We start from the raw sequence: 22,500 nt of genomic DNA, 5'->3' as shown, positions 1-22,500 counted from the left end.
ACTTTTTGTTTGATCGTTCACAGCAAACCAACCTGGTATGGGTGGCCCTGACTAGTACAGCTTTGCTGATCATGGTGATACAGATACCCTTTCACCACGTTAAATTATCCCCCTTCAAAAAGGGATATATATATATATATATATATATATATATATATATATATATATATATATATATATATATATATATATATATATATATATATGTATATATATATACAGCCGTTTCTGGAGCTTAGTGTCACACATTTCACGAGCTTAGCTTTAAAGGGATTTTGTTTTTAGATATGTCAATGAATAAATCAAAACCTAATAAACAAAAGCGTTATTTGCATTATAGTTAGCTGATTTGGAAAGATTTCCATTTAAAACTGTTATACGGATTTGGAATAGTTTTTTTTTTTTTTTTTTGTAGTTTCCAAAATACATTTGATGCTCAATATAGTTATAAAGCTATGAATGCATCTAATTCTATGTACAGCGAAATATATCAACTTTAAAGCCTATGGTGTATTTGTTATTTAATATCCTATGAACTGACTGTTGTTTACAGATAATGGTCTTATTTGATGTAAGTGTAAACTGTTTCAAAAAATGTAGAGATTGGTAAAAGAAATTTTTTGTCCACAGCAGAAATAAATTTTCAAGATAGACACTTTTGTATATGAATCATCAGGGATGTGTATAAGAATGTGATTTATTTGTGTTGGTTGCTTAGTGTAAGTGTAAACAGTCTTAAAAATTACAGAGATAGCTGAAAGAAGGTGTTTGTCCGCTTTATAGATAAATTTTCGAGATAGATACTTTTGTATAAGAATCTGCAGGGTCTTAGCTGTGTAAACTGACAGAAATTGCAGAGACTGGTGAAAGAAAGTGTTCGTCAGCAGAGATAGCTCTTCAATCCACTAATTTTCATCTTATAGAGTATCAAAAACAGTTAACGTTGAAAGTAACGACCTATTCTTCTCCACAGAGGGCACTCGAAGGAGCGACACAGGAAGACAAGCATGATATGCACCATCACACCTGCTAGCGATGGTATCACAGTCTCTTCCATGAACTCGGGCGCACCAATCCACACTACAGCTGCCAATGCTAGCACAACAACCTCTTCCTCGTCCTCCTCCTCCTCCTCCACCTCCACAACCACCACATCATCCAAAACAGCTTCATCCATAACAAACAACAATAGCAACACGATCATGAATCCGCCACCCACTATCATCAAGACCCCAGCACCCAACAAAAACAACACGAGCTCTCCGCTTCTCCACGGTTCTTTGCCCCACCCCCGCCCTACATCAGGATCCTCTGCTTCAAACAGTACTCGCAATTCATCCAACACTGGTTCTAGTTCGAACAATCAGAACAGAAGTTCCTCCATCACCACGACACACCTCTCCCCTTGGTCTGGGCCTACAACTTACACCTCCAATAGTAATAACAAGAAAACAAACGCCACAGCTGATTCGAGGCTTGTTGTGGTAGGATATCCTGCTGTTGGGAAGTCGGGTAAGAGTTCTAGTACATAGTGTTCTTGAAGTTTTTTTTTTTTTTTTAAATATTTGCAGTCTAGAGATTGGTTAGAACGGTATTCAAGGATATAAATATTCTACAGTATTTCACATGTCTCCAGTGAATTTTCACAAATACAGACTTCTACACGTGTCATTATATTATCAGAATAATTCACAAACATTATGATGGCTTCTCATAGATTTGTTTTTGTTTATTTCATAATATCAAGCTTATCCATCACCAGATTTGGTCTTAATATTCTAGTAGTACTTTCTTCTCTATATTACAAAGAGTTTTTTTCAGAGCTAAATCGATACATTATGATGTACATCAAACTGTGGAGGGGAAATATTGCTATCCTATGACATTTAGGCCTACTGCATTTTATTGAATCTGACAGAGAATATGTATGCAGCCATCTGATAGAGTTTTTATCCTGGTGCTCTTAAATCAAGTTTGAAATATCCTTTTAATCTTTTGGTGGACTGGCTTCCATGATTGACTATTAGGCCTATAGATTTTTTGTGGGGTTGGAATTAGGGGATCATCGAGATAGATCCTGTTGCGTGCATTTGGAGGAAGCTTATGGGTCCCCTAGAGAGAGAGAGAGAGAGAGAGAGAGAGAAAGAGAGAGAGAGAGAGAGAGAGAGAGAGAGAGAGAGAGAGAGAGAGAGAGAGAGAGAGAAATAATCACAAGTGGGCCTTCTGTTGTGTCACTATATTCATTCCGATCAGTCAAGTGAGACTGGCATATTCAATGATTGGTTTATGTAATGAGCAGACACAATAACATCTAATTAAAGAAAGAAAGAAAACTATTTTTTAAATTTACGAAGAACAAAGACTTTGTAATCCTACTTTAATATCGAACATAATCCAGTTGTATTTGATGTGTTTCTTTTCTAGAAATATTTCAATAGCTAAGTATTCCAACACAAATACTCTTCCCACTTACAGTAGCCTTGCGTAACCCAAAATATAATGCTTTTTGCCTTTTCCTTTTATTTATTCGCTATTCTTTCATCTTAACTGTTCATCTTCATTATCTTCCTTAATTTGTTGTTAGACTAACTTACAGGAAGTTCATCTTTAGTTATTCTCCTCCAGCGCTGGTTGTTCGCCTCCTGACGGGGCGTTTTATTTGGGAATACGACCCTACACTGGAAGCGGCCTACCGTCATCACACGACTATCGACGATGACAGCGCTGTCCTTGACATCCTGGATACAGCGGGCCAGGTATATAACTTGTAACACAACTATCATGTTAGATTTTAGTCATTTCTGGAGTCTGTTTTTAAGTCAAAGAAAAAGGCAACACTTTCTCACAGCAGATTCAAGTAAACAACAATAATAACAATAAAACATGTTGTAGGTAGCCCCATACTGGCATAGCACCGCATCCTTGTACCGATTGTCAGAACAGAGGAGCAACGAGATAATGTTTATTTTCGAGAGAAACCAGCCACAATGGAGTAAACACCATTTGAGTGGCAGTCAATCACGATGCATGTGGATTGAGCATGTTCAAGATGAGGGTTTACAAACAGTCGCAGCTCTTATAGCCCTATTATTATTTAAATGATTAACTGTTTCTTGAGTGTAAAGCGGGGTTTACATGGTCGAACTGTTCGTCGAACCCGGTTGTCGAACCTGCTTGTCAAACGGTTCGAGGAGGTGGAGTCAGCTGCAAATTCATAAGGTTTGTGGACAATGAAGCCCCGCACACAAAAGTCAGGAGAGAACAGACTTTCATGAAACCATTCGACAGGCGTGTTTGACATTCAAATACCCCGTTCGCTCGTTCGAACATCACTTCAAACACTTGTCTGTTGAACTGTGTTCGACGAACCGTTCGACCATGTAAACCCGCCTTAAGAGTGTAAACCAGAATTTCCTAACCTTTTCGTTCCTCTGTACCCCTTGGGCATCTTTATTGATTCATATGTACCCATGAAATTGAGAAAGAAAAAGAGGAACATTGAAATTGATATTGAGATATAATTTCATCATTACATCTCCTTGCAGAGTACATCATGTATTGCACAGTACTAGCTATTCTCTCTTAGATCCAATATACCTCCTGAAGGGCATAAATTTACCACTGGGAGTACATGTACGGTAGGTCTAAGCCATTCTATAGGCTACTGCAAACCTGGGAACCCCTAGTGTTAACCTATGGACTAATCCATAGACGTAAATTCTTGCTAATGACACATTCAAATCTCCTAATAGAAGGGTAATTGAATCTTGCTGTATTTATCTTTTACAATGAACTGTACATACGCTCCTAACTTTGGAATACTATGCTCAACCTGCTATTGATGTACTGTAATCACTATTGTTATTTCATATCTTATCTTTTTATACTAATGTCATAAGCATAACAACACTGTACCCCTATTGTAACTCTGTATATGGCTTATGCTGGAATAAAGATTATTGTTATTATTGTTATTATTACTATTATTTCCAGAGTGAAGGTCTGGTCAACGAAGCGCATGCACGATGGGGAGACGGCTTCCTGCTGACCTTTAGCCTAACGGACAGGAGGAGCTTCAGCGCTGTGAAAGAGATCCACGACGCCATATCTTCAGCCAGACAGAGTCCGAACTTTTCGTGCGTCGTTGTTGCCAACAAGACCGATTTGAGTAAGTATATGCTTTCCCCGAACCTGATGGGGCAAGAATAATACCACCTAAGGCTTTGCCAGCCTCTATTAAACCTTTGTCCACCATTACAAAGGAAAATACTAGTCAGAAGTTATAGTTTCATTGACGCTTCATTTCACCAGTTGGAACAAAAGTTTCTTTCAAGATTCTAATCTTCTCTTGACTTTAAAGCCTTCATATGATGGTACAGTTGGACACAGAAATTCCTGGTACACCACACTCTCAGAAAGTGCACCTTGTCACACTCTAACTGCGAGGCGAGTAAACTAGCCAGACAGTACTGGTTACGGCTCATTTCATCTGTTCTTAAACATACACAAAATAGTCTGGCCTATTCTTAACACATTCTCCTCTTTCCTCATACACTTGACAACACTGAAATTACCAAACCATTCTTCTTCTCTCAAGAGGTTAACTACTGGACTGTAATTTTTCAAAGGCCACTTTCTTCTTGGTAAGGGTAAAAGGGACTCTTCAGTTATGGTCAGCAGCTTTTCTAGGAAAAGTACACTCCAAAATCAAACCATTGTTATTTTGTTTTGGGTAGTGCCATAACCTCTGTATCATGGTCTTCCACTGTCTTGGGTTATTTTGGAGCTTTTATAGTTTACATATGAAAGATATATTCCAATGTTATTATTGTTCTTAAACTTCTTATAGGTTTTCCTTACTTCCTTTCCTCACTGGACTATTTTACTTGTTGGAGCTCTTGTGCTTATAGCATCCTGCTTTTCCAACTAGGGCTGTAGCTTAGCAAGTAATAATAATAATAATAATAATAATAATAATGTAGTGAGACATAGTATACTGTACCAACCGTGTGTCACACGATCGTACATAGTTCATTTTGTGCTTGTATCTTCGCTCTCCCCTCGCACTAAAAAGAACCTGAAAAAACATGTCTGTTTTTCTCAATGGTAACAGTGTTGATTTTGAACATGAAATTTCCAGGTGCCTTGAGCTTTTGTATATAAAGGAGAGTGTTCTATAATAAACTCACTCAGTTGCTTTCATACTGTCTTTGAGTCACAACCTTCTCTCGGCCCATCACATTGGTGACCCCGGATTAACTCGCTCCTCCCGCCTCCCACCCCCCCGCCCTCACCGTTACTATGACGCCCTCAAAACATATCTTCTGCAGCAGTACTCGCTGTCGCCAGCCGCCCGAATAGCAAGGCTTTCTCAGCTCTCTCAACAACCATTGGGGGACCAAAGGGCTTCGCTCGCCCTCAGGGAAATGACGCAGTATTACTCGCCTGCAACCTGCCGCGGACGGCTCTCCTCGTGATATGAACCTACTTCGTGCCCTTTGGGTAAGCCGTTTACCCAAACCTGTATGCGCTGCCATACCCGATGTCGATAGTTTACCCATAAAGAACTTGATGACCAAAGCCGACGCCCTTATGGACAGCCACTTCATGACCTTCAAAACCTCCATCAACGCCTCCACTCGTGACGAAGAAGACACCTATTCAACTTCAACCAAAGCTGACGAGAATGCCGTAGGACACACACGCCTATGAATGCCGTAGGACACATACGCCTATGAATGCCGTAGGAAACGCCTATGAATGCCGTAGGACACACACGCCTATGAATGCCGTAGGCCTATGAATGCTGTAGGACGCACACGCCTATGAATGCTGTAGGACACGCCTATGAATGCCGTAGGACACACACGCCTATGAATGCCGTAGGACACACACGCCTATGAATGCCGTAGGCCTATGAATGCTGTAGGACACGCCTATGAATGCCGTAGGGCACGCCTATGAATGCCGTAGGACACACGCCTATCCCGTGACGAGCCGGAGCGGCAACAAAGCCACCCATCATCCACCACTCACTCGCACCCCAACCAACGACTTCTACAGCCACTCACTGCCGCTAATCGACGCAGTTTATGCTACTACCACTCCCAAATTTAGGGCACCCTATTTAACATGTACAGTATGTCATTTTTAGAGGGGGAGCCATGTACCAACCGTGTGTCACACGATCGTACATAGTTCATTTTGTGCTTGTATCTTTGCTCTCCCCTCGCACTAAAAAGAACCTGAAAAAACATGTCAGTTTTTCTCAATGGTAATGGTGTTGATTTTGAACATGAAATTTCCTGTTGCCTTGAGCTTTTGTATATAAAGGAGAGTGTTCTATAATAAACTCACTCGGTTGCTTTCATACTGTCTTTGAGGCACAACCTTCTCTCGGCCCGTCACAATACACTGGAACTCTCTGCAGAGTAAGCACTTCCTCAGAGCGAAGTGTGCCATGAACTCCTGCGTCCAACTGTACATTAATAACTACACAAATACTTTTCAAATCATTCTTCAAAACCTCATTACAATGTATTGCAGCTTGTAGTAGACTGCAAAGGTTTAGCCTGTTGCAAGTTTCTATAACCTTTGCTTCTTCTTCAGTAAGGAAGGGGTCACTATAGACAATTCTTTTTCAATGAGGCAGATTTACACCGACTCGCAGGGATGCCTTTTAGCTCGGAAAAAAGTTTCCTGATCGCTGATTGGTTGGACAAGAAAATTCTGACCAATCAGATAACAGGAAATTTTTTTTCGAGCTAAAAGGGCACCCCTGCGAGTCGGTGCAAATGCGCCTCATTAAAAAAGATGAGTATAGACTCCCCCAAACGCTGCTCTATTATTATCCGGGTTGTGAACCAGCATGAAATATAGATAAGTTCAGGTTATAGATAAAAAACAACAGTTCAGTTTTTCATTGAACATTGTGGTAATAGACATTGGCGAGACAAATATATTGAGATGAGCAATTGTTAAAAGTTCTCTTGCTTTAGGGTATACTCAGACACACACATAATAATAATAATAATAATAATAATAATAATAATAATAATAATAATAATAATAATAATAATAATCATATGACAATAATGATGATAATAACAACAACAATAATAATAATAATAATAATGATAATAATAATAATAATCATATGACAATAATGATGATAATAACAACAACAATAATAATAATAATAATAATAATAATAATAATAATAATAATAAGAAGAAGAAGAAGAAGAAGAAGAAGAAGAAGAAGAATATGGGGTCACAGTAACAATGGTCATCGGTACCTTTTGAAGTGAACAAAGGATTAATTAATTTCAAAATAGTGTATTTTTCAGACTGAAAAAAAATCATATTTTTCTAAACTTCTCTTTTTTAATTCTTTGTACAGTATTTGATGAAAAGAATTACACGCAAAAGTGGGTCTTTGCGTCCTCGGTATGATTTTATACCAATTATATAAAATGAACCTTTAGATCTGCAACGGATGAACGTCTGTATGTGCTCACGAATACTTTCATACATATGTATGTAAATGTATACACATATATATGTACAGTATATACATATATATAATATATATATATATATATATATATATATATATATATATATATATATATATGTGTGTGTGTGTGTGTGTGTGTGTGTCTGTGTGTGTATATATATATATATATATATATATATATATATATATATATATATATATATATATATATATATATATATATATGTATACATATATATATACATGTGTATATATATACACACACATATATATATATATATATATATATATATATATATATATATATATATATATATATATATTTGGTTCCTTTGACGGGCCTGATAGTATTACATTGGATCCCTCTCTCTGGTTGTGGCTCATTTCCTCTTTTGTCTTCACCGCGTACACCAAATAGTCTAACTTATTCTTTCCACATTCTCCTGTCCTCATACACCTGAGAACACTGATATTACCAAACAGTTTTTCTTCACTCAATGGTTAACTGCTACAATGTGAAAGTCCTGTGGCTACTTTCCTCACGGTAAGGGTAGAAGAGACTCTTTAGCTATGGTAAGCAGCTCTTCTAGGAAAAGGACAAGCCAAAATCAAACCACCTATGGGTAGTGTCATAGCTTCCGTACCATGGCCTTCCACTGTCTTGGGTTAGAGTACTCTTGCTTGAGGGTACACTTGGACACATTATTCTGTCTTATTTCTTTTCATCTTTTTTATAAATTTTTCATAGTTTATAAATAAAATATTTATTTTAATATTCTTACTGTTTTTAGAATATTTTATTTTAATTGTTCATTACTTCTCCTAACATTCATTTATTTCCTTGTTGCCTTCTCTCACTGGGCTATTTTTCAATGTTAGAGCCTTTGGACTTATAGACTCTTGCTTTTCCAACTAAGGTTGTAGCTTACCTAGTAATAATAATAAAAGTAATACATACATACATACATATATATATATATATATATATATATATATATATATATATATATATATATATATATATCACCAGCCGTAACTAGACCATTGCAGGTCAAAGACCTGAGACATGTCCTGTTTATGGTTTTTCCATGACAGTCTATACCTGCAAATTTGCTTATTTCGTCACTCCATCATCTTCTCTTCCTTCCCCTGCTTCTTTTACAATCGCTAGGGACTCATTCTGTTTTTTCTTAATTTCCATCTATTGTCTGTCATTCTCATTATATGTCTTGCCCATGTCCATTTCTTTTTCTTACATGTTAGAATATCCTCTCCTATAGTTTGCTTTCGTATCTATGTTGCTCTTTTTCTGTCTCTTGGTGTTATTCCAATCATTATTCTTTCCATAGCTCTTTGAGCTGTAACTAGCTCAAGTTCTAAGGCTTAATAATGCTCCCAATTTCTGATGCAGAAGTTAATACTGGTAGGACCATCTGATTAAATATCTTTTTTTAGAGAAAGTGGCATTTTACTTTTCATAATTCCATTTTGTCTACCAAATGTTCTCCATCCTCTGCTTATTCTTCTTTTAATTTCAGTTTCATGGCCTGTGAAAACACTGACATACACTCTAAAAAATTAAGGGTATAAAAGGGGTAGAAAAAGGGTATTTCTAGTGGTTAAAATAGCATACCTTATCGGGGTATATAAGAACTATAATATACCCTTTACAATATACCCATATCAAGGGTATAACATATACTTGAGATACCCTTACTTAGGGGTGTATCGTAGGTAAAGAATACCCTTTTACAGGGTATTCTATACGACATAAATACCCGTGTATATTAATTATAATTTTATAATTAATATCTATTCCACCATTATATAGGTGTAGTAATAGCTTATAAGTATATAAAGTAATAAGGTCAATGATTTTAAAAGTTTGGTTTATCGATTTATTATTTCCATTACACTTGAAAATCAAAAGTATATATATAATATAAAGAGTGATGGCAGAAGCTGCAAAGCAAACCGTACGCAGAAATCTGTGAAAAGAAAATATTTGTTAGTGTGTGTGTGCCTAAATATATAAATATTTATATATATATATATATATATATATATATATATATATATATATATATATATATATATGTATATATATATATATATATATATATATATATATATATATATATATATATATATAGAAAAGAAAGGAAAAAATATCATGCATAAATACTTAACTGTCTGCTACCTCAAGTCAAACTGATTAAGAAATCATTGGCGTCAGTGTTTGCTTACAGACTACGCGTAATCGTAATGTTATTAACGTTTAGCTGAATATGTTGTTTATGGTTTTTTTCCCTCCCAGACAGCTTGACGCTCTCTCTCTCTCTCTCTCTCTCTCTCTCTCTCTCTCTCTCTCTCTCTCTCTCTCTCTCTCTCTCTCATAATTAAGTACTAATGATAATTTCTTACTTATTTTCCCCGGTGTTAGTAATAATGATTTTTTAGACTATCACAGCCTGAATGCAAAACTAATGATGATGTCTGACAATTTTCATTCGTAACCACTGTTTATGCTTGCATAGATGGACAGTTAGTGTTCTTACCTTGGTTAACAGATGAAATGCTGTGTAGATATTATAATCCCGATGACGCTAATTGGAGCAATTTATCTTCACTGCAGAGCAGACCAGAGTCCAGACGCCACTGAAATTTCCCGCCAAATTCCCTGGCTCTCGAAGAATCTCGAGACGGCAACAATGCAAATTGCCAAGTACCGCATTTTGTAGGAACTTGCTTCAAAACTATCCATAACTCAAAACTAATATGTTGTTAGTAACTTTTTTGGTGCATTACACTATCAGTGTAACAATATGGTGATTTAATACAGAGTAAAGGTTCATTTCATGACATGATCACACAAACTTACCAAGCCCATTTTAAGACAAAGTACAATAGAGGGTATATTATTCACAAAAAATACCCTGCCTCCTGGTGTAGAGGGGTATTTTTGAGCCTTAGGGTGTTTTACATGTATATAAACCCCAGCTCAATCGTTATACCCTTTCTGTACCTTGAACTTTTTACAGTGTATATACTTAGATATAGATATATACATGTATATATATTCATGAATACATGTAGGTATATGTAATTACGTATGCATTGTTCACAAAACATGAATAACTAGTATCGTCTTCTGCCCTACAGGACACATGGCAGAAGTCACCGAGGACGAAGCCTCTGAAGTTGCAGGGGAAATTGGCGCCTCCCTGTTCCTCACCTCGGCTTGTGACGGGGGTCCATCAATCCAGGCCGCCTTTTCAGAGCTCCACCGTGATGTCATTCGAAGGCGGTGGACGCGGCGTCGCCGATCGTCTGCTAAGACGGTCATAGAGGGATTTTACAAGATGTTTACCCGATGATAATGATCGGAATCGTAGTGTCGGCGGCCCAAAAAAACCCGACAAACTTTTCAGTGTGTGCCTAAGAGAAGCCTTCCCGGATTACACCTTTTTAGTGATCTCAGAATCTTCCAGTGTTTTTTACTTTTTTCATTTTGAATTGGTTTTATTTTTCTTGTCAGAAACTTTCCTCAAAACTTTATAATAGAAAAAAACAGAAATAGTAACCAACAACAACCTGCTCGTCAGGGTCAGATCTTTTCCAAACCTTATGTGCAAAGCTAAACTATCTAGTAACTGATGTACACCTGTTTCCTGACTACCTCTAAGTATGCCGTGTCTTATTACTGTAAATGCAACTCCAAATACACTTTATTTTTCATGGTTAACCTCTGAAACTGTTTAGATAGTAATAATACCCATTCCTGTAGTAGGAGAGAGTGATATCCCACCTTGATTCTATGCTAATGGAATTAGTCTTCTCATAAGAAATCACCAGAACTTATTGATAGCAACCCAGTGTACTTACCTTAGTGATGGACAGCTGTCATAGCCCCTTCACTGGATACTTGCCAATGTTTATAAATGCCCTACTGTCAGTCTTGCTATTAATCCCCACCTGGAAACACTTGGCAACTATGCCCTATAAAGGGGCGTGGCTTATATCACCATAAGAATAAAAACTGGAAACACTTGGCAACTATTCCCTATAAAGGGGGTGTGGCTTGTATCCAAACTAAGAATAAAAACACTACAATTGTGATATGTTCACTTACGGCCTGCCAACGCAGGAGCCCGTGTTCCAACATTGGTTGTTTGGAGCAATCTAACAAGCAAGATATGTTCAATCACTAGCCAGAAACGATCCTTTGAATATTCTTGGCTGTGGGTAATAGGAATAATATTGGTTGAGTATGTGTATACACAACAATCTGATGTATCGTGGTGTTACATACGTTAAAGTCATTCTCAGTTACCCATAGATGTATAAGCAATGATTTGCCAGCCTACCCACAACTTATTAGGGCTCTTTAAAAGGATTATTTTTTTAGTTGGGTATGGACCACACAACCTTAATATCCTTTGTATGTTTTGGAATTTATATGTGTATTTATGTCAAATGTTCCATTTTTTTTTTTTTTTTGTATTCGAATAATTTTTTCCTCAGGTGTTACTTTGTGCACAAAACAAATATATTTATTAGTGTTTTATATAATAACTGTTTCTGATTTTCAATACGGAAGCTCCAAAGTGAATAATAAACCTTGTGTCATGTGTTACATTGACCTCAAACAATTCAATTCCAAATGGTTGAATAGTTTGTTTATATAACAGTTTATATATAAAGTATAGATACTGTATATATGTATGATGTTTTGGTTTATATACAGGAATACATAGAAAGTGACAGAATTATACTTGTGCGTAGGAAATATAATACATCACATTCACCATGAAAAATGACGGGCTTTGTGGTAAGATAAATGCATAAAAAGCAATAAATATAAAAAAAAATAATGGTGAGACATACCTTGAACTATTCATGCCTTAAAATGAAAATACCAATAGTTTGTTTTTATATGTTTTTGACCATGAATGTATTTTTTCTAACCTTTTTTTACCCTGAATAAATCTGCTGTAATTAAAATAGATGAAGAAACACTTCTCCATATGCATTATATCATACAGTAGCTGTAACAGATACTTATAATAGAGCCGTGAAGCTAACCTTGATATTAAGCTACGCCCTCCACTCGAAATTTTGACAAACGTATCATTCTTGAGAGTTAAAATAGCCAGTATAATGTAATGAAATATTTTCCAGCAGCCTGTGAAGGAATATAGTATTATATGACCATATCATTCTTCATCATTCATCAAGACAACCTTTATCTCTATCTATCAAATCAAATACTATCATTTACCTTTCTGGAACTATCTGGCATCTACGTCTGTTTAGGGGCGTGGCTTGCAAATATTGTCATTTACCTATCAGGAACTATCTGGCATCTAAGTCTGTTTAGGTGCGTGGTTTGCAAATATTGTCATTTACATATCAGGAACTATCTGGCATCTAAGTCTGTTTAGGTGCGTGGCTTGCAAATATTGTCATTTACCTATCAGGAACTATCTGGCATCTAAGTCTGTTTAGGTGCGTGGTTTGCAAATATTGTCATTTACATATCAGGAACTATCTGGCATCTAAGTCTGTTTAGGGGCGTGGTTTGCAAATATTGTCATTTACCTATCAGGAACTATCTGGCATCAGAGTCTATTTAGGGGCGTGGCTTGTGTATAGGCAGCAACCCGAATATTGTGTCCAAAATAATGTACATAAAAAACTGCCTTTTTTGTTTACTTCATTTTCCCATTCCTCATAATTATAAGTTTTTGTTCCTCATCCCTCATGTTCCCGTAAGATAAGCCGATGTGATAATACTTACGCCTTTGACGTAAATGAATGTTATCCGAATAAAATTGAAATAAAGAAAGGCGTTTGATTCTTAATCTAGCCGTCGAAGATATTTGCAATGTAAGAGAGGGTTAAGACAACTCAATACATTATTATTATTATTATTATTATTATTATTATTATTATTATTATTATTATTATTATTATTACTACTTGCTCAGCTACAACCCTAGTTGGAAACGCAGGATGCTATAAGCCCAGGTGTTCCAACAGGGAAAATAGCCCAGCAAGGAAAGGAAACAAGGAAAAATTAAATATTTTAAGAACAATAATAACATTGAAATAAATATCTCCTATATAAACTATACAAACTTTTCCAAAGCAAGAGGAAGAGAAATAAGATAGAATAGTGTGCCCGAGTTTACCCTCAAGGAAGAGAACTCTAACACAAGAAAGTGGAAGACCAAGGTACAGAGGCTATAGCACTACCTAAGACTAGGGAACAATGGTTTGATTTTGGAGTGTCCTCCTAGAGAAGCTGCTTACCATAGCTGAAGAGTCTCTTCTACCCTTACCAAGAGGAAAGTGGCCACTGACAATTACAGTGCAGTAGTTAACCCCTTGAGCGAAGAAGAATTGTTTGATAATATCAGTGTTGTCAGGTGTATGAAGACAGAGGAGACTCTGTAAAGGATAGGCCAGACTATTCAGTGTATGTGTAGGCAAAGGGGAAATGAACCGTAACCAGAGAAAAGAATCCAATGTACTACTGTCTGGCCAGTCAAAGGACCCCATAACTCTCTAGCAGTAGTATCTCAACGCGTGTCTGGTGCCCTAGCCAACCTACTACCTACAACCCCTTACATGCACCCACTATTTAGCCCTCTACTTTGTCTCCATTCCCAATTTATTCTATAGAGTCCTTTCAATACACATCATCAAACTTCCGGTCCGCCATCTTGGAGGACAAACAAAGACGTGTTCAGTGAAAAGCTATGGTTGAACTGTTGAATATTTAGCCATTTCATCACATTCACATTCACACAATGCCCAGTTTTTGCGCTATTGCTGGCTGTGGGAATCGAGGACGAAGAGATGACAAGAGTTTCTACTGCATACCGGCAGTTATTCAGAATCAGGACAAAGATACAGAGGAATTATCCAAGCGCAGACGTGACATGTGGTTGACCAGAATATCACGGGCTGATCTACGTGAATCCTCACTACCCTACGCACTTCTGATCATTTCAAATCAGGTCAGTCTCGGCTAGGCCCTAAAAGTATCATTATTCCTGTGTAAACATGCTATATCCGATCTCATAGGTGACTTCACAAGTATCATCGTCAGTTCAGTGTGTAGTGTGTGTGGGGGAGGGGGCATCTCAATTTTTAAACATCAAAGGGGCATCTCAGATTTTCAAAACAAAAATTAAAAGCGCCCATATTGGCTATATTAACAAAGGTTACTTACCTAGGTCTCTATTTCGTCAAGGTGCTCATGCCTATATATAATTAAGTGTATATTTATATTTATTTTAATTTATGTATTAAATTGTGCAGACATACAGGCCTACGTGATGAATAAACATTGATTATAAATAATAACAATATCTGAAAGCCGGTTTAACCCGAAGGGGTCTTCAGCTTATATATGAAACATTGAAAAAATAATTAAACTTGCGCATTTAATTGCAAGGAGGCAAAACGATCATCCAAGAGCATTACAATAGAGTTTGTCCATCATGTGTTTATATGTATATAAGAAATTTTAGCATTTGTAACCAAACACAAACACAATGGTTAGGCATGAACTGATAAAGATTTGACATTATAATGCAAAACTTTTACATACATTTTGACAATAAAAAATTATAATACACAAGGTTAGGCTAAATGATCAATATTAGCTTTATAATTATAAACACTCTCTTCATTGGCCCAGTGTTTATCTAATTTTGGACTTAAAAGCATTAAAGGGAAAAACAACGAATTCTGGAAGCAGATTATTCAATGGAAATGTATGCTCACTCATGTTCTGGGTTGGCCGACAGTACTAAGTAGTTCACCATATCAATGTATGAAATACTGGGAAAATCCTCAATATTTTTACTGAATGAATTCTACATCTGGTATGGATCTAGGCCATCAATTAGATCGAGCTTCTGCTTGTAAAAACGCTTATCCTCACCCGACAATTGTTTGACAAGTCGCTCTCATTGTCCATATTCGCTGTATCAGCTGCCATGTTTTCGCTTTGTATGTCCTCCAGCATGGCCGCCGGCGATTCCCAGTGACGTCATGTAAAAGGACTCTATTCCCCTTTGCTCCAACACATTGGCGCTCAACAGCTTTCCCGGTCCCAACACCATGGTCATGTGGTATAAATTCTATAAATCCATATGGATATTACATTAAATCGCTAAACTTATATCTTAGGATTAAAAGACGTGTTTCTCTCTCTCCTCAAATTGCTATGGTTTCCACAATCACCTGAATTACAGAATGAATAAATGGCAAATGAAATAACGTTTTGGAAAATTAACTATTTTGTACAAAATGGTCAGAAAAGTGTCTTAGCCCTATTCCATGAGAAGCCTTTTGTGCTAACAGTTTCACGGTTCCGATTTCACCTAAGACTACCGTATACTGTATACAGATACTTAGCCCACATAGGGCTGTATACAGCATGGAAGTCTGACTCTGTACACAAAAAACGTCATAGTCCACCTATAGGTCTACGTATAAGCACTTGGATGAAGGCTTAGAGTCTACAGTAGGCCAGTAGTCCTATTACGTGCTGCAGAATGGCAAGAGTCCTTGCTTGGCCGCAATGACCAAGCAATCTTCAACAACGGTAGGCTCAAGGTCTTGGGCAGGCCTACATAAACCTTGCCATCCCCCTATTAATCAGACGGATTCAGCCTACTCCTCTGTGCCTCCCTGACGTGATCAATTAGAGCCAATTCTGGCATGGCTAACAAAACGCAGTCCATATCCGAACTGTTGGATACGACGTAAGTACTTACTAGGTCCGAATACTCCATAAACCTCAAACTCATATCTCTCCCTCTGGTTTCGCGAGAGACGCACTTCTTGTGGTACTTTTCACGCTGGGTCCTCAAGTCCAGCACTTCCTTAGCCATCTTTTCAACACCGAATTCCAAAACTCTCTGCATATGTCTACTGACGAAGTGCTCGTAGAGGACGTCGTCCGCACTGTTTATCGTCCGCAGGACTTGCTTCGTGCGAATGTCCAATGGCCGTTTGAATTTATCCCTGCGCGCGTTTTTCGTGAAAACCACGACATCCTCCATGGTCCAGCATAACAGATGCCGAAGTAGAACCAGGGACTCGTCCATGAACTCTGCTATCATCACCAGGTCGAATATCCTGTCCAGGTCATCGAGGGCTCTCCGGACTTCCTTGACGTCGGCGTCAGGTCGATATCCGAAGTCAAACATCATCTGGTTTCGGCCAAGTTTGTTTCCGAAGCGGGGGATCTGTTCCAGCATCTATAAGAGATATAACTTTTCAAAGTTTTCCCTTATTACTACTAATCTTTACCATAAGCAACAATAAGACAATCTAAAATTATAAATAGTATCTAAACACTTTTCTGCTGAAAGCAGTTATCTAGGTTTAGTTTCGGTTGAAGTTTTTCTATTTTCTATTTTACATAGAAAAACTTCAACCGAAACTAAACCTAGATAAACCTGCTTTCATCAGAAAAATTGTTATAAGTACTAATTATAATTTTAAATAATCCTTACCACTATCACTACAATATGCCTACTATTACCGCTACTCATAATTTCATTTGATTAGTCCATCTTCAAACGCAACATCTTTTCAAAGTTTTCAATTTTTTATTAATAATCATACTAGTAACTAATACTACCATTATTAATACTAGGCCTACTATTATCACGACTTATGGTGACAATGAATGTCTCCATTAAAATTTAAAACTTTATATCGAGTCTAATCTTCGAATATATTCATTGATTATAAAACTCACTTTCGAAGGGAACCGTTATCAAATTTAGGGTTATATATCATTGGATCATTAGTATTCTCTCTCTCTCTCTCTCTCTCTCTCTCTCTCTCTCTCTCTCTCTCTCTCTCTCTCTCTCTCTCTCTCTGTGGGATGACTTTAATCTTGTGAGAACTTAAGTAACACAACATGGTTTATAAACAGGTCTGATCGAACCTTGTGTGTATGTGTGGTTTATGAGGAGAAAGGTTTACCGCTATACAATCCACAAGGTTCAACCTCCTGAAAATGGCCACATCTAATCCTGTATCTCTTTGTATGCATGAGAGGAGAAATCAAGCTCCTTCATTAACACAAACCTCTATTTGGTAGTCCTTGAAATTCTCTAGGCCGAACCCATAGTAGAATCCCATGTCGTAAAAGTTGAAGAGCGACTCGAATAGAGCAGTTGGTTCCCTCACAATAGTCACCCATTTTGTATCCCTGTGAAGAACCTTTGAGAGCTGCTGGTAGTTCAGACGTGTGTGGACGGCAAATATGTCTACCAGCTTACTCTTGGGTAGCAGAGTCTTCGGAATCATCCCAACCTAAGAAAATTGGCTCGTTAAGTATTTTGTAGGGAGTGGTGAGTCTGTATGGGTGCTGTTTTGGTATGCGATTTCATTTATGGCGTGATCTCAGGAATTATTCTTTTTGCTTTGGTATTCGATTTCAATGTTTTTGATAGATAAAAACACACAATAATAATGGAGAATCTAATGGTTCTTGCTTCGCCGTACACTCGCTTCGCACGCGAAAAAATAAAAACATCAAGCTCCATATGTACTGGCAAGCGGTAATGTTGAGCTGCTCACGCTAACATCAAGTATTTATTATTATTTCTTAGATAATTATTCCCGATATATATATATATATATATATATATATATATATATATATATATATATATATATATATATATATATATATATATATATATATATTTAGAAAATCTAATGGTTCTTGCTTCGCCGTGAAGTGAATTGAGGTGAGATCGCATACCGAAGCAAAAGCACTACACACTTTGAGATCGCATACCAAAACAACACCTTATACTAGAATGAATCGTTGCTTGAATAGACCTATGTAGTCTTGTGGTTCACCTATGTAGTCTTGTGGCTCACCTATGTAGTCTTGTGGTTCACCTATGTAGTCTTGTGGCTCACCTATGTAGTCTTGTGGCTCGTCTAGATCGAAAGCTTAAGGAAACCTTGCTACTTTTAAATGTTTTAGGTTAAACAAATGATAGAAACATGGGCTAATAGAAAAACAAATGTAAGGTTTTAGAATAATGGTAGTTTGAACTTAAGAGAATTTTACTAGCATTGCTCCTTACAACTATGCATTTCTTGGCCATGTCCAATTGATTTTCGCTGATAAAATCCTACCAAAACATCAGATATGGGGCACATGTTGGAAATAGGTATTTGAAGCCACAGCCTAATTGGCAAAAATATGTAGTAATGTCTAATGTGAATAATAAAGGCACTTACCAGGGTAAATATAAGTAATTTAAAGGGTAACTTAGCTAAATTTAGATGCATCCAGAGAGAGGCTAGTTGTGACGTGAACTATGACATCAGACGTAATACCCAGTAAACTTCCCATTCACAATAGTAAACATGCCCATAACAAGAGGAGGACAGCAGAGCATTCATATGATAAAGCCAATCTGTTGTACGTGACTGCTGTCGGGTGCTTCACTTATGGCAGGCCTGGCAAATTGTCCTCGTGGCTGCAAGACGGCTTTCGTGCTGCGTGTTTTTGCAGTATGCATTAAAAAAAATAACCACATGCATCATATGATTAATATTAACAGGTAAGTGGATAACAGATCATGTACAAACACCAAATGATTCAGACAGGAAGCCTAAATTAACTTTTATAGGGGTCATACTTGAATGACGAGTTTGGAAAAAAAATGAGATATACAAATATTTTGTTTATATTAATGTATTTCTAAATTTTCACAATAAGAATAAAAGATGACAGATTTTTTCTTGACTGCAAACTATCTCACTGACTAGCTTCAACCATATTTAACAATTTACCTATTCTACTGATCTCCTTATATATACACATATATATATATATATATATATATATATATATATATATATATATATGTATATATATATATATATATATATATATATATATATATATATATATATATATATATAGAGAGAGAGAGAGAGAGAGAGAGAGAGAGAGAGAGAGAGAGAGAGAGAGAGAGAGAGAGAGAGAGAGAGAGAGAGAGGAAGAAGAAGAAGAAGAAGTGTATAGGGTAGCTGTTTGTGTGCCTTAATTCATAAAGTGGCTAAACGACTGGAGTGTCTAGTAACTACGTCACACTACAGTAGAGTATCAATGAGTGGGAGGGCCTTCAGTAATGACGTCTACATAGTCTCTCTCTGGGTGCGTCTAAATTTAGCTAAGTTACCCTTTCAATTTCTTATATTTACTCTGGTAAGTGCCTTTATTATTCACATTAGACATTTCTGCATATTTTTGTCAATTAGGCTGTGGCTTCAAATACCTATTTCCAAAATGTGACCCATATCTGATGTTTTGGTATGATTTTATCAACGAAAATCAGTTGGACACGGCCCTGAAATGCATAGTAGAAAATTAGAAACCTAGGAAAGACTTAGTGATTTAAATCAATGTGACCTGAAATAAACGAAAATCAATAGGTTTAGGGAAAAAAATCGAGACACCAAGAAAATAAATCATGCGTTTTAAGCGCTTCCAAAATTATTGTATCGAAAAACGAAGATCTATAGAAAAAAAAAACCGAGAGTTCAAAATAATAAGATTGGCTTCGTCTAATTTCTTAACATAATATAATGTGCGTGAATCACGAATAGATAATATTATATATAAATTAAAATAAACTTTAAATAACTTACGTGAAAAGGATTAGGGTTACCCAAATAATTCCCATTTGATGGGAGTGCCAAAGTAAGGTTGTTTTTATAACTATAACGAAGGAATATATTCTGAAAAGAAGAAGAAGAAGACATTGGATAATATGTATAAGGGTGTATAAGACACATTTGATTTGAGTTTTTATACCAATATTAAGAAAGTGTTAGTATGAAAATCGAACAAATTAATTTTACAACAATACTGGAAAAGGCAAGAGTAGACTGTGCCATACTTCCTGGTCAATTATCAAGAGTGCTAACATGAGGAAGGTAACTTTCGTCTTTCTAGAATTTTCATGGAATGTTTAAGATTTATTGAGTTAACTGAACTTCAATAAATGTCTAAACATTTTCGAAGAAGGGCTATATGGAATTCCTTTAATATTTAGTTCATTTTTTTTTCAATAAACCTATGTGAAATTATTGCATTATTCCATTCTTTTTTGAGTAGGCCTACTGCATTCAGTTGGTATCACGCAGTATATTCTCATTTCAGGGAAACGAGTACCTAGAGTCATGAATTTCTGTCTTTCTTAACTACTGAAAATACAGTACAGACTGTAGGCCTTTAGTTACAGAAATCCGTAAAAGGAATTTCCTGGGAGCTTTGCAGCCTGTAATCAGGTTCTATAGCCTTGCAGTCTGTGAGCAGGTGCTGCTATTGAAAGTTTCCTTAGAAGTTTCTTTGTGACGCTCCGAGCTAGGCCTACATGAGCATTACTTATCTTCAAGACTAAAGTGGCCCACACACGCTCAAATTTTTGGTCAAATTTTTTGTATGTCAAATTATTTGAGGGTTTGACGTTCGCCCTACACGCTCAAACTTCTCATCAAATTTTCATTTTGCTCCCGAGTGTTATCATGGATGCATATATAGCGTTGGCTCTTGGCTTAGCGTTGAAGAGCACACAGAAACGAAAGAGACGAAAGTGGGCCCAGCAATGGTATTTGTGTTGTGAACGATTTGGTCATGCTCCTTTATTAAATGAACTGAGAATTAGTGAACCTGATGTTTTCAAGGACTTTCTTCGCATGGTCGGAGAATCATTTGACAAACTATTAGATTTTGTGAGACCATATATAACCAAAGAAAACACAGTTATGCGTTGTGCGATATCATCATTTGAAAGACTCTCAATAACTAATTGTACAAATATTTTTGCATTGAATTCTGCACTTCGTTGTACTGGAATACACGGATAAATTCACTCCAGAAGTTTGTAAAGTTGGAATCTATAACAGAATGGTATATGCATTTTTTATTATTTTTTATTAAATGGCACATTCATTTGGATACACACATACCATGTATATATATACTGTATATATGTATATATGTATATATATATATATATATATATATATATATATATATATATATATATATAGGCCTATATATATATATATATATATATATATATATATATATATATATATATATATATATATATAGTAAATATTTATGTATATATAAATATTTAAAAAAAGAAATATTTACTTTTATAAATACATATGATTATATAATCTATAATTACGCATACACACAAACACACACACACACACACACACACACACACACACACACATATATATATATATATATATATATATATATATATATATATATATATATATATATATATATATATATATATATATCATTATTATTATTACTTGCTAAGCTACAATCATAGTTGGAAAAGCAGGATGCTATAAGCCCAGGGACTCCAACAGGGAAAATAGCCAAGCAAAGCGGCCCACACACGCTCAAATTTTTGGTCAAATTTTTTAATGTTCCAAAGTTGTGGTAAACTTCTATAAACATCAATAAGCTCAAGAAGAAATTCCTTCTCATGTTTTGTTGGAGCCATGATGACGATGAGCCGCGCACGTCCTCCTCAGATTATGTCTAATCACTAACTAATTTGCGCAAATTATTGCCAGGTACCACACACGCACAAATTATTTGACGTTGGCTCAAAAAACATCTGAAATCAGATCAGAAAAAAATTTGACATCAAACCTTTTAGGCCATCAAATTACGCCACACACGATCAAATTCATGTCAAATAATTTGACATAAAAAGATTGGACCAAAAATTTGAGCGTGTGTGGGCCGCCTAAGGAAAACTGAATTTTTAATTTTTTGGTGGTTTAGTTTTCTCTAGTTATTCTTGGTCCATTCTACCAGACATAGGCTCTTGTAGTTGGCTGTAGAGCTCAACCTTTTATGAGACACAGCCTCTTGCT

General features: G+C 36.3%; 2 protein-coding genes across 2 annotated transcripts in view; one reads left to right on the top strand and one right to left on the bottom strand.

Moving 5' to 3' along the window:
* The window catches only part of LOC137622376 (ras-related and estrogen-regulated growth inhibitor-like), a 108,859-nt gene extending 95,502 nt beyond the window's left edge, over nucleotides 1–13,357 (top strand). The window contains exons 3-6 of the mRNA XM_068352973.1: nucleotides 974–1,512; nucleotides 2,626–2,756; nucleotides 3,994–4,168; nucleotides 10,681–13,357. Coding sequence (XP_068209074.1) covers nucleotides 974–1,512; nucleotides 2,626–2,756; nucleotides 3,994–4,168; nucleotides 10,681–10,895 — 1,060 coding nt within the window. The 3' untranslated portion in view covers nucleotides 10,896–13,357. The remainder of the gene's footprint in view (nucleotides 1–973; nucleotides 1,513–2,625; nucleotides 2,757–3,993; nucleotides 4,169–10,680) is intronic.
* A 1,456-nt stretch (nucleotides 13,358–14,813) lies between these two features.
* Nucleotides 14,814–22,500, bottom strand: part of LOC137622375 (galactose-3-O-sulfotransferase 2-like) — a 15,439-nt gene continuing 7,752 nt past the window's right edge. The window contains exons 4-6 of the mRNA XM_068352972.1: nucleotides 20,233–20,322; nucleotides 17,641–17,868; nucleotides 14,814–16,799 (exon numbers count right to left, since the gene is read on the bottom strand). Of these exons, the coding sequence (XP_068209073.1) occupies nucleotides 16,191–16,799; nucleotides 17,641–17,868; nucleotides 20,233–20,322 (927 nt within the window). The 3' untranslated portion in view covers nucleotides 14,814–16,190. The remainder of the gene's footprint in view (nucleotides 16,800–17,640; nucleotides 17,869–20,232; nucleotides 20,323–22,500) is intronic.

The sequence above is a fragment of the Palaemon carinicauda genome, chromosome 29, assembly GCF_036898095.1.
Source record: "Palaemon carinicauda isolate YSFRI2023 chromosome 29, ASM3689809v2, whole genome shotgun sequence".
Lineage (NCBI taxonomy): Eukaryota > Metazoa > Arthropoda > Malacostraca > Decapoda > Palaemonidae > Palaemon > Palaemon carinicauda.
The sequence above is the reverse complement of the archived record's forward strand: the minus strand, read 5'-3'. Positions and strand labels throughout refer to the sequence as shown.